This window comes from Eretmochelys imbricata, chromosome 5, assembly GCF_965152235.1.
Source record: "Eretmochelys imbricata isolate rEreImb1 chromosome 5, rEreImb1.hap1, whole genome shotgun sequence".
Classification (NCBI taxonomy): Eukaryota; Metazoa; Chordata; order Testudines; family Cheloniidae; genus Eretmochelys; species Eretmochelys imbricata.
In genome coordinates, this window is record NC_135576.1 from 44,569,544 (window position 1) to 44,583,118 (window position 13,575).

Here is a 13,575-nt window from a genome sequence, read left to right on the forward strand (position 1 = left end):
GGCTACTATTATTTAGACTCCAAAAAGGATAATCATAGCTTAACTCGAGTACTTGGATCTACCCTAACATGATTATAACATGGCATGGGATGTCTTCCATATTCTAAATGAGTTCACAATTCTTCAGATATAAAATCTGCCACGCTAGATCATCAAAAGTAACTAAAAATAAAATAAGATGTGCCACATATCCAGTAGCCACTGCTGACAAAAGCCCTAGAGAGATTATGTTCTGTGCTATTTCCCGCTTTACTACACAGCTAGCACTGTCCCAAAGCCACGTGGACATTGGTGATGTTAGTGCACTAACAAATAAAGAGGTAATTTTAACTTTCATAAAACCCTGAGGTGGTGGAGGGAGTGTGTGTTGGGGCAGGAGGGAGAAGAGGCACGGCGGGGGAGGAGAGACAGGACACACACACAAAGAATAAAAATAATGGGGCAAATATTTATCTTCCATATCAGACGGTGTTAAACATAATAGAGAGAGAAAAAAACCCCCACAAAAAACAGTTGAGTTTCCATTTAACATTTATATCCCACTCATTATTTGAGCTGCAGATCTGGTAGCTAGCTCCTTGTTTCACTAAAGCTATAATGTCACTCCATCAACATGTTTTTAAAACGGTTAGTCTATACCATTCCTTAAGGAGAATGATAATGAAGTTCAGCATGTAGAACTCAAAACTAGGTCTCAGAAGGGAACAATTGTTAAGATATCCTTTGTCTTTGAGAACTGAGAATTAGACCTGCAGAACTCTCAGCAACAGGACTTTCATATTTTCAAAAGAATGCTACAATGACTAACTGGGTTGCTAAGAATAAGATCACAGCTGCTTTAATGCTCAAGGTTTCCTTTGCTTGTGGGCGTTTGGGGATATGAAGGAGCTATCTTATTTCTATGACATCTTGGAGATTTCCCAGCATTCTGTCATAATGACAGGAAAGGAAGCAAAATCTGAGCCATCTGAGTGCTCAAGATATTTTCATCTGAGTCTACATCATACATGAAGAGTCATGGGCTATTAAGGGGGGAAATGTTATTGGTCCGTAATCACATTTGCCATTTGAGTTCCTCTTCTCCTACAATACAGTGCAGATGGACCTGTTCATGTAGAAAGGTTAAAGCTCAAGAAACGTGTGTACCTATAAAATAAACTCAAGCCATAGGTCAAAAAAGATTTCCACAGTAGCATGGTGGGCAAAGCGAAAAGCAAAAAAGAAAACAGAACAGATATTTGATTGTACTAGGGAGGAAAGATGGACTCAATTTTACTGGTAAATGAAATATTTGCTTTTCCTTTCTTCTTCCCCTATACCTCCTTACTAGGATTTTTGTAGGTAAAGTATACAATTAGAAAAGATAAGCTGTTTCCAATAGCCTCCTACCAAATGTGTTATCAGGAGTTGTGTGCTAGTTAATCTTGCAGAAATAAAACATTAGGAATACAACCACTAGCAGCTGTGCATATATCCAGAGGCACATTTCCCCCAGCCTTTTTAGCCCAGGAGGTTGATCTAACAGAGCTAAAAAGCTCCCAAACTGTGGTCTGTAAATTGTTGTTTCTCCTTGGGGAGCTGGCTGATCACATGGTGATGCTTCTCCAGCTGATTTCCAATTGCTTAATAATATTAAGAGATAGCAAAATACACATTAAGTTCCTAATAAAATGCAAACAAATGCAGAGGTTGTCACAGGGATTTTGTGCAATTATCACTCCCTCACAACTAGCAGTATCACTGCAAAATATCTATGTATATAAAACCCATGTATTTCATTGTATCCCCTTCCCTACTATTTGTAGAACACTTGTCTTCATGTAAGCTTTTCAAACCAGAGAGTGTGTCTATCTATCTGTATTTGCACAACACCTAGAGCAAAAAGTTCCCCAATGTGAACCAGGAACTCTTTGGGTGTTACTGTAATACAAATATTAAAGTTTAAAAAAAAAAGTGAGACCCTTGCCTTCAATCTCCAAGTGAGTCAGCCTACTTACACTGAAAGCTTACCTCTGACCACATCAAATGGTTTATAACTTTTGGGCCAAATCCATTTTAAAAACTGCTAAATGCTTTTCACAACTCTTTGAAGATACTTCTTCCCCCCTCTTGCACACACTTCAGCTTTCTTATTTGGGACCTTAGGATCCAAAGGTCCACAGTGGTTTTGATCCTATAACCAAAATGGCCAGGACTGACAAAGACCTCACTGATTAACCTCCCGATTATGTCATTTTTTTAATTGGCTGCTTCAATGATTTACATCCATTCTACCCAGTTGCACGCAAACAATACAGCCATTTTTTTTAATTGGAAGGAACAAGAAACTATTCTGGAAACACTCCACCACCTACCATAAGGTTTCTGAGTCACAAAAAACAGACTTAGCAACATTTTGGCTAGCAACTCTTCCCTTTCACAGGCATCTCTCCAAATGAGCCTATAGCAGACAACCAGACCAAAAATATACTTATAATAGGACAGCACAGACTAACTCTTACATTTGGTGCCTAGATACCATGGTGACTGCTACATTAGGAATATCTACACAGTCTCGGCAGGACAAAATTGAGAGGTAACTCAATCTAACTGGTCATGGAATGACATATGCCTTTTAAATTGCTATGCTTGTAGATGTTGTCTTACTACAATAATCAGAGCCATCAACCTGGTTAACTGTGTTTTTAGTTAACTTCCGAATTGTTGTAAAAAGCTTGCAGAGAAATCATGGTATCACATGCTCCTTGAGACATTTTAGTAAGTAGTTAGCTATACATTCTAGGCTGGATATCAGGCATCCAGGCCATGAAAATTATGCAGAAGTGAATAAATAGAGCCATGTCTATCTTCCTACCTGCAGGAAAGAAAAACTACGCAATCTGAAAAGCAGCAAACTGATAAAAGAAAAACTTAAAAATACACACAAAATTTGAAGGTAGAACAGCAAGGAATCTTTGTGGCCAAGAGCTTAGTAGGATTAGAAAAAGGACAGCTATTTATATAGATAAGAACATTGAGAGTTGCATTAGAAAAGGTTAAAAAACAAGAATTTGGAAGGAATACAAACCTTCAAGCTTTGAGGCATAAGTCACCTCTAAGTGGCAGAGGCTACACAGAACTTCCTCTGTAGACACGTTACTCCATAACTATACACCTCAGAGTTTCTTGCACTGTCCTTCAAAATATCTGCTACTGACCACACAGGATACTGACCTAGACTGACCACTGATTTGATATAGATTCTCTATTCCTATGTTTCTAAGCAGGCCAGAGAATTTAGATGATGATGTAGAGGGATTTCTTTAACATAACAGAGCAATATAAGCATATGGAGGGAGGGGAAGAACCATGAGCATGCAGTTCAGTCTTATGCTTACAGAAGCAATCTCTGTGCTGCACTATTCCACTGAATTTGCAACAAGAAGTCTCAACTCAGCAGCCCTGAGACTTATCAAATACAGACACAATTTCTATACATAAACTACAAGAAAAGATGAGAGACTACGGACATGTAGGGACCCCAGCAGCTCATGATCACTGGATATACCAGTCCCTTAATGAAAAATCAATAGTAAGGAGGCTCTCATGAATTTAAGCTCTATTTGCAGGAATTCACTGTGCTCCAGTTATTAAGGTCCTGGAAAATCAGAACACAGAGGAGGCCACCCAACAGCACACAGTCCCCCTTAGGCTATCCAGAAGACATTCCTGAACACAAAAATAACCTGAAAGCAGAGCATTTAATCAAAATCTATCTCTTGTAAAGTGAAAATATTAACCTGGGCTTGAGTTTATTTTATGGCAATACAAGGTCCTCCAAGCACATTTTTATTAAGAATTAATCTGCCTCCAGAGAACAGGTCCATCCTCACTACCTAAGAGGAAGCACTAAGGAAAAAGAATATAAAAATAATTTTCACTTTATCCTCAGCCACTTCTATCAGGTTACTTGAACTCCTACTGCTAAAAAAAAGAAAGCTAGAAAAATATTACTTTAAAAGGGACACAATTTCAAAAGCTGAAAACATACTTACTTTGTAAATAGTGCAAAACCATCAACACAAGACTATAGCTGCTTAAAGTACCACGACTGGCATCATTTATGTCATGAAAACTTGCCCACTTCTTAACCACCAGTACTAATGGACGAACTCGATTCTCAACTGTAAGTAAAATAAATACTCAAAATAAGCAATTAAATACATTTTTAACTAATTGTCAATGTTACAGTTTTTATATTCCCTCCAGGTTAACATGACACCACCTTCTATATGATGCCCTCCCTTTTCCTGCCTATTACAGAATTTCATTAGTTATCCCAGTGCTACTGTCATCTTACCAGAACAGGAAATTGTATTCATGCTTACTTGAAAATTTCCTTTCTTTGCGTAATAAGGCTCGCAGATCCATTACAATGGATACTTCAGCCTGGCTGCAGCTTGGGAACTGAACTGGACCCACCAGTCACTGGTAGCAGGGGAATGCCCCGCCTCCTGAAGTTGAGATAACTTCCACAGCTAGGATAATTCAAGCCTGCCTTCCTAAATTACAGATGATGTTAAAATACTTTGAAGAAAACAATTTCTCTTATTGCATTGCATGGTAAATACCACATAACAAACAAACCCAAATTCTTGGATGTCAGTCTCTAACCTAGATAATCCATTATCCCCTACGTAGGTCTTATAATTTGAAGAAAGGAAACTTTCAGGTAAACATGCATAAATTTTCCTATTCTTCTTTGTGCTAAGGTCTACAGATCCATTACAATGGGATTTTCATAGCAATGTGCCTACAGGGTGGAAAGCAGGATCATCCTTTAAATATGGACATCCAGAAATAAGTAAATGATGTCTCTCTCTTCCCCTGGGCATTAAGGTGTGGAAAAGATTTCTGCCAAAAGAAAGGAAATGGCATCAGGTAAGATTGGATAACCAATATGCAGAATTTGGTTAACTAATGGCCATCTAGCAGATCTCAATACAGAAGACATAACTACTCTGCCCTAAGATTGTCAGCATGCCTAAGGACTGTACTTTGTTGCTTACCCAAAGGAGGAATATTTTGAATTTACTTAAGGAATTAATACAATGAGCCTTATGAGGGCTATTTTTCCGAATTAAAAGTACAATACTGAGTCTGTAAGGAGCACAATGAGGTTCCTGGGTCACACACTATAACCTTGTGGGGTTGGAGTAAAGTTGATGCCTTAACAAAATATTTAATGTTGAATTTGTATAAATAAGTCTTTTCTTAAACATGCTTAGAACACATTTCAGAAACTTGGGTTTATTGATCTTACGGACCCCAAAAAAGTCAAATAGAACTTTTTCTGGTACAAAGCCCTTAGTTTAATTACCATGTTAAACCAGTGAAACATAGCTTTGATTTCCCCCAGAAGGGCTTTATTTTAGGTATATTAAGAGTGCCCAAGCAAAACATGCTTCATCCAAGTATTCATTTTAAAACCTGTATGGTCCTTGATGGAGGACTGGTCTTGTATTAACAGACCTCCTGTGTGAGACAGACATACCCAAAGATCCAATGCTAGGTTAATCAAGCCTGAGAGCCAGAAAGTCATAAACAGTAAAACTGCCACTGTCTTGTTCCTTTTGTATTGTCTTGGGGAGCAGTGGAAAAATATATAGCAGGGACTTTACCCAGCTTTATGAGATGTCATTCACTACTTCACATCCTGGATCTTCATGCACAGCAAGGTTATAAGGTTTCCAGATGCACAGAGGTCGATGATCAGAGGCACATATTTACTAGTTTATTTTTGTTTGCCTGATGCTATCTAAGAGTTTCCATGCCCAAAGGAGGGAGCTGAGATGATACTTATCAAAGGCCTATATAGTGAAGTGGTCACTCAGGTAAAAATGTCCACAAGTTAGAAACACAGAATCCCTGGACACCAAAGAGCCACATTTATTTTGGGTAGTGAAAGCAGATTAAATTTTGTCTGGTGCACACCGAGGAGGCCTTCTACCCTTATAAGTCAAGGGTAGAAAAAAGTAAGTGGTGAACCAAGAGACCCCTCACTGCCTGACTGTTCTTCCATATATGGGCTGCTGTCCTGCCATTAGTCCACAGCTATCTACCAGGGGAAAGCAAGAGGCAGTGGTGAGGCATGGCAACCTGCAACAAAAGCGAGGAACAATAATCTGAACATTAGGGCACGGTGACCCACAGCACCAGCTGGAGACAACAGTGTGATACTTTCCCAATCTTTTTGGTGTGACAGATAAGTCCTAGCATTCTATTATATCTTCCCAAAGAGCATCAAGATGGATATACAGCTACAAGACAGCTATAGACCAACGAGGGATAGCTTCAAAATACCCAGTACTCTCATCAACAAAAGTCTATCCTCTTTTTGTTTGGTGGGATTTTTTTTTTTGGGCTGTGGGGAGGGAAACGTTAATATATTTTACTCTTTGTGTGTCTAACTCTGATTTGAACTGCTGGTGTGAAACTGGGGTGAAAGCATCCCTAGAGGAATCAGCATGTCTGTGGGCCAATCTTTCTGCTTATCTGCTCTGTGATGGTGAGCAGAATATCTTGGTACTGAGGATTAGCTGATAGGCTTCATGCCGTGAAGGTGAGCAGGGGAAGCAAGCACTAATTTTATTATTCATTTATTTCTTCTTTGGGAGTTTGTGCCCATAATCCTGCTTCAGAGGGGGGAGTGAAATTGGGTTCAGATTGCACTGGGAACATTTCAAGGGGCTAGCAATTTCTATGACCTCAGAGATGCTGAGGTTATTTGTCTCTCCTCCCTAACACAGCCCTCTCTGGGTCTCTCAAGGAAGGCATGAGCCTTGGACCATGCAGCTCTATCCCTCTCTTTTGCATGGGATCCACATGGGCCAGATAAGTCTGTTTTCCCCTGGGGTGAGGGGGAGTCTCATCCTGGGACGTCAGCAGGGATCTATTCAGGTTGGGGGCTGTTATAGAGGTGGCAGAGGGGGAGGGAGCTGGGCCCAAAGGCTCCTCACTGCATCCTCTGGCACTGGTAGTGACTGTGCTGTATCTGGTGCCCCCCAACATCTGTGACATACAGGGAAGCAGAGACAGCTGTGCTCTGCAGTCAGAGGTATGGCTGCTAGTGTGGGCTGAAGGGATGCTGGCACGGTCTTCCATCTGGCATACTGCTCTTCTGGCTTCAGTCTCCTCATGAAGATGGAGAGGACTGCTTCCCCCAGAGCCAGTTCTTTACCAATCCTGCCTGTCCCATTTTCCTACTTGGGCTGCATCTTGCCCAGCACAGCCAGCCTCTCCAATCTTGCCTGGCTCCTCTCCTGTCCAGGGGAGAGGGGCTAAGGTGACCCACCCTGACTGGATTGTGAGGGAAATTGCACCCTGTGTGCAGAGCTGGTCACGCTCCCCAACAAAACACAGACCCTTCCATTTACCTCTGGCTTTTCTCAGGCTAGCTCTCTCTGCAAGGGTGCCAGCTGCTCCAAACACCTCAGAAAGGGAATCAGAACTGAGAGGACAATCTCCCCCAAAATCGAAGGTAGGCCTGGGACTCTGCTAGGAATTAGCCAGACTAATTATTCAATGGAATTTTCAGTCTAAATCTGAAACACTGTTTGGAATTCCACCCAAAGAAGCTCTGCAGTAGGAAGGCAGAAAAAACTGGGGGACCTTCAAGGAGCAGGGCATTCCGCTGCTCCCAGTGACTGGTGAGGCAGGTTCTGCCACCAAGCTACAGGCAGGCTGACACACCCACTGTAATAGATCTGTGGACCTTAGCATGAAAAATATACATTTTAACTTTTGAAAGTTAAAAAGATTAACTAGTCCTATTAAACTACACCACTTTTCTCCATATCTTTTAAGAATTGTGGGTAACAAGAATTACTGTACCTATTTTAGTTACTTAATAATAGATAACATCCCAATATGATTAGATGCTAGTGCATTTGTAATAAAAGTTCCTATCAAGAGGGTTTAACTGAAGTGCTAGTTTAAAGTAGGAGAAAGTTCTCTGGGAATAAGAAAATATAAAAAGACAACTTACTGTATGCATAGGTTCTGAGAAGGAATGTATTTCTTATTCCTACAACATTGTTTACATTCAAGTCAAACTCCACACAGCTATGCGGGGGGGAGGGGAAAAGAAGTCAAATTGTATCACACACATTTTTCAAAATAAGACATAACTACACTATATTTATTACTATACTGTCATTGACTGAATTAACAACTATGAGTTTGTTTACTGGAAACTTGAGTTTAAGATAAGCCTCTAGACTTCTGCTTTTTGGGTCAATAAAAGCTGTGAGGATGTGCTATTTGCTTCATTGTTGCTCATGCCTCAGTTATGGACTTGAATTTGGTTGTGTCTGATACAACTAAATAATACTGAAATTGGATAGTATAGGATATGCAAGAAGAATACATTCCAAACCAATAGGATGGCTTAAAATCCTACATGTTTTAGTATTAGCCTACACATTTACATAAACACTTGGGTCTGATGAAGCATCTTTTGAAATCATTTTGGATTCTGTGATGTTTTAGTTTGGAATACGTCCCTGAGAAAGGGAGAAGGAAAATATAGGTAGAAGGTTTAGAAACACAAGGATCCTCCCTATACAATTCAGATTTAATTGATCCTACTCTGGGGACACACCAATGTGGCTATACACACTTCAGTGTCCTTGCTGTTTCTTAACTCTGCAGTGGCGTTTGGATATCAAAGCAACAAGCACTTAAGAATGAGACATTGTTTTGTATAAAATATGCAAGATTTGCTATTAATTCAGTTTCTCAATTGTTAATCTGACTTCAGAGTGTGCGATTTTTATAAACTGCACATTATTAGGAGCAAAACAAGCGCAGCAAGAAAAGCATAATATGCCTATTCCCAAATCAAAAATTTTAATTGTAGTGCCTGTATGAGATTAGAAAACTCTAGATTAGTGACAGCATCTGAATTTACAGTCAATGAAGAACAGCAATGTTTCAATCTATTCCAGAAAGGACACACTGCAGATGGACCGGAAGGGAACTCAAAACAGTGATACATTAGAGATTCAGGACTGATTGAGTCAAATTTTCTCAAAGGGTCAAACACTTCTTATTTTGCTTTGATTTTAACATCTAGCTCTTTTTACATTTTTTTAAAAATCTATTTATGAAGCTTTAACAGGTTTACAAATCATTGCCATATAGATATCAAAAACAAAACAACCATTACAGCAGTGAGCTTTTGTTTAGAGAAACATTACACAGTAATATAATCATGAGATTGCTATTTAATAATCTCTGTTTGGGAGAAAATCCCTTTGGCATGTTACTTACACTTCCTTTATGATAAACAATCCTATAAACTGTTATATTGGTGGAAACAGAAGTATGCCAATTAAGATATCAGTTCTGAATATCTGCAGAACACACTACACTGGTAAAGGAATTTTTATTTTGTTAATTGCTTTAAAACAGCCCATTGTACCAGACATATTATTTGAAAACCTATATCAGAGTTAAATCTTATTCTTTCAGAAGTCAGAACGATAAAGCCCCACAAAGAATACAGAAAATCAGCAGAGTAGGAAGTTTACAAGTTTGAGTTAGTATTTGGTAGATATTGTAAATAAATGTGAAAACACTGCCGGGAATATTAGAGATCACAGAACTGCACTGAACTAAATATGCTTCCTGGGAGCAGCTGGGAAAGAGAGAAGGTGCCTGGACAGTGAATCCCCCTAAATTTAGTTTGGTTTATACAGGGTTAGTCCTCTAGGTAATCACTGCCTGGTTCATTTTTTGATTTCTGTGTGGGTAAGTGCATGGGTACATGCATGTGTGAGTTAATGAAGAGTGTGGGAGAGAAAGAGGTTGATGGGATAAGTTGGAAAAGTAATGCGTCACTTGGAGATTTTAGGAGAGGAGGGATACAGTAACATACACAATTAGGGAAATAACTAGGTGAAGGAAAGGAGGGAAAAGAGGAAAAAAAGACACTGAAGACTATGCAGGAAAGATGTATCACCTTTGGGGAAATTTTCTGATGAAACTTAGTTTTGTCAAAAAACGCCTGTTCAGTAGAACAAAATCTTTTGTCAAATCTGTACTAGAACTGGAAAAATTTTCATGGAAACACAGCAGAGCACAGGACACTCTACCTCCTCTACCTCCCATCTAGCTCAGGAGAATAAGCCGTACCACTGTGGGTCCCAGAGCTGGGGGGTTAGCAGGGAGGCATAGCAGCTCCGCTCTCTGCCTTTCTGGCAGCTACCCTCAAGGAAGGCTCCTGCCAATTTCAGAACAGAAATTGACAAGAGCCTTCCTTCAAGGTGGCCAGGAAGCAGGAAAAAAATAGTTTTCATTCTTCTGAAACAGGATTTCTCTCAGAATCCCTTCCTGTGAAAGTTATTTTCCCTATAAATAGATGGAATCTAAAAAAAAAGAAAGCAGACTAACAAAAGCAATAAAACATAGCAAGTATTGTTGATGATGTTGCAACTAAAAATACACAAATAGTACAACAGGTGTTTAACTCCCATAAGCTACAAGTCTTGGCAGTACAGTCTTCTTGGGTGATAAGTCTGCCCTGGGGGCTAATAGGTGACAAGTAAGTTTTTCAATCTCGGATTGTAAATAGTCTCCACTTTGTGCGTTGGCATTAAGATTATGGCCATGTATTAGGTGAACCTTTACATAGTAGTATTACTGGCAAGTGAATGTATGAACTGTAAACTTATCAGAATATTTATGAAAACTACCCAATACAATCATTTTAATACTTATTCTTAGGGGGTTTTTTGTTTTTTTTTTTAAACTTGCTGTTACACAAAGATAAGTGATTAGACGTAGTTAAGTTTCTCACCTGTGAGTTACTACTAAATGCACACAGGAGACCACTGTGGTATCTGGGCAAACTTTACATGATCCTTGCTTTTACTTCACTATTTGGATGATTTATCCACTGTTTACCTATGATTTAAAATAGTTGAATAAAATGATCAAAGTAATATTTTGCATACTTTGATCTTGTGTCCCACAGTCCTATGCCCTATCCAACAGACCATCTTTTCTCTTATTTTGAACCTCATTGTAAATGGAAAAAGTACGTAATGAAATTCCAATTAGCATTTTATAATCCAGAATGCAAGTAAAGCAAAATTGGAAGGTGGTTACTAATAAAAACTGATGAAATACTAGATTTTGTAGTACCAAAGGGGATATAGGAGGGTTTTTTTGATCTGATCACAGTGAATCTCTCCAAGGAAGGTCTCAATAAGTTTTGGGTTCCCCGCCCCCAAGACAGGATGGGGGGGGGGGAGCAGGAAGAAAGGGGGCAGTGAGCAGAAAATAGCTGAATATTAGAAAGCTGCTCAGGGAACTCTCTACTAGGAATGATTAGAGTATAGTCATCATATGAAAAGGATATATAAATTGTCTTTCTATCCTAACATGCAGGCCCATACATTTAGAAAGACTTGGGCACCATTCCTATACTTTGTCACTAATTTAATGCTTTTACATGTAATCTTTTTTCCAAGTTAGCACTCAGATGTTGAAAACTTAGCTGGGTAACAGGATATAAATAACTATGCTGTACAGCATCCTAGTGCATCCCTCTTATTAGACTAATGTTCTTTTCATATTCATTCATAAATTTCACAAGAACTTTTTTGGATCCATTATGCTTTCATTAAGATGTGTATCTATGTGAAAAATAGACATTATTTTTCCTCAAGTGTTTAAAAAAATTAAATACTAAACCAAGTACTTAATGCACATGCATAATCCTTGTACTATACGGTTAGTATGGAAGTCCATATTTTTTGCTACAAATTCAACACCTCTCTCCACAAAGTATTTAGAATGTTAATTTTGATTCAAACCAGGCTCTATAGTTTGTGCATAATGATTAAAAAACAATATGTCTTTACAAAAAATGATGTTCAATTGATGTTAAGATGGTTTTACCACAAAGTACAAAGATCAGTTACTTACCCTACAGTAAATATGGTTCTTCGAGATGTTGTTACTGTGGATCCCACCATAGGTGTGCATGTGGATCACACACTGTGACACTAAGCACCCCTGTATTCACACCCTACGCATGATTGTAATAATCTTTGTAAAAAATATGCCTTGTGAGGCATTTGAAAATTTAACAACTCACTGATCATTAATATTCTTGTGTGAGGTATATATGCAGTGTGTATTAAGAGTTATGGACGTATGCTGGAATGATTAATAAAATGTGTTTAAACCAGGCATGCCAGGGGAAGTTGGTAACCAGGTCTGCCCTAAACAAAGGAATGTTTATTTGCTTCTCTGACCAGCCTGGTGATCAGGCAGAGACAAAGAAGACCCATTTTAACATATCAGACGAACACAGCTATAAAGCTAACAAGTGGGGGAGGAGACAGCATGGCATCTATACCCCAACAGGAGAGAGAAGCTTGGTCTGGGTTTTACTTTTCAAACAATACATTGCAGAAGTTTACTGGTCTATAAAGATAGTGGTGGGGTGGAAGGGCTCAAGTGATAAGTAATTGAATCAACTGATTGTATATAGTGTTACTGTATTATCCAAGTTTACAGGGAGAAGTCTTTTCTGAAAGTTAACGATACACTGGTGATTATTATTATTATGAAATGTATGTATGTATTAACATTACATGAGGAAATATGAATACTTAATGATATTGTGCTTTAAAGTCTGTGCCTAAACAGAAACAGGTTCCCTCTCAGCCAGGAGGGAAGGCAGCTATCTACTGGTCTCCAATGAAATTAAGCAAGGTATGACCAAAAAACTATAGAAGTCCTATTTACATAAGGAGGGGGATGGGAAGTTTATAGGAAGGGAAGAATAGCATGAGGCCATCCTGCCTCTTGAAACAAGGTCACTGAAATTTGGAAGATATAAGCAAGGACAGAAGCCACCTTTGACATCCATCACTTGACAGACAAGGGAACAGAATTCTTGCAAGCGGAGAAAGATGGGTCTTTCAATGAAGGTGGTATTGAAGTCTCTAGAAACTTCAAATAAAGTGAGAAATCTGCTTAGGCCAAGATCTTTCACTCACAAAGACAAGCGAAGCCAGCACCTTGTGCTTCTGTGGAAGGTCCTGACTGAGAGAAAGTCAGCCATGACTGGGAAGAAGGAAGATTGGTGTGAGAAACCATCTTGAACAAAGCCTGTACCTTCCTAGTTTATCTTTTAGATGCCCGTTTTCCCTTTTGATTTGCTTGTAACCCTTTTTAACTTTATTTCTTTTACTTGGCATCACTTAACCTATGTCCTATTGTTAATACATTTTTTTTTCCTATAAACCAATTCTGTGCTGGGTTTGCAGGAGGATACATTTATTCCAATTAAATTAATAAACTGTGATGTGCTTTTGTTCCTTTAAACAGACACACAGACCTTATTATTTCTCTGAACTGTCCAGGAGAGGGCTGGACATAGAGAACAAGGTTTGGGGAAAATTTGGGACTGGGCGTATGTTGGGGTCACCTTACTGGTTGTAACCAAAGCTGGTAGAAGCCAGAGTGGGTCTGTAGACAGGCTGCTCAGGTCAGAATTGCTGAACCAGGGCTGGCTGC

The 13,575-nt window shown here is 39.1% G+C and overlaps 1 protein-coding gene across 4 annotated transcripts in view; it reads right to left on the reverse strand.

The window, feature by feature from the left end:
- TENT2 (terminal nucleotidyltransferase 2) overlaps positions 1-13,575 on the reverse strand; it is a 77,236-nt gene that overhangs the window by 41,907 nt on the left and 21,754 nt on the right. For all 4 annotated transcript variants that reach the window (XM_077816985.1, XM_077816983.1, XM_077816984.1 and 1 more), the window contains exons 9-10: positions 8,027-8,103; positions 4,035-4,163 (exon numbers count right to left, since the gene is read on the reverse strand). In XM_077816985.1, coding sequence (XP_077673111.1) covers positions 4,035-4,163; positions 8,027-8,103 — 206 coding nt within the window. The remainder of the gene's footprint in view (positions 1-4,034; positions 4,164-8,026; positions 8,104-13,575) is intronic.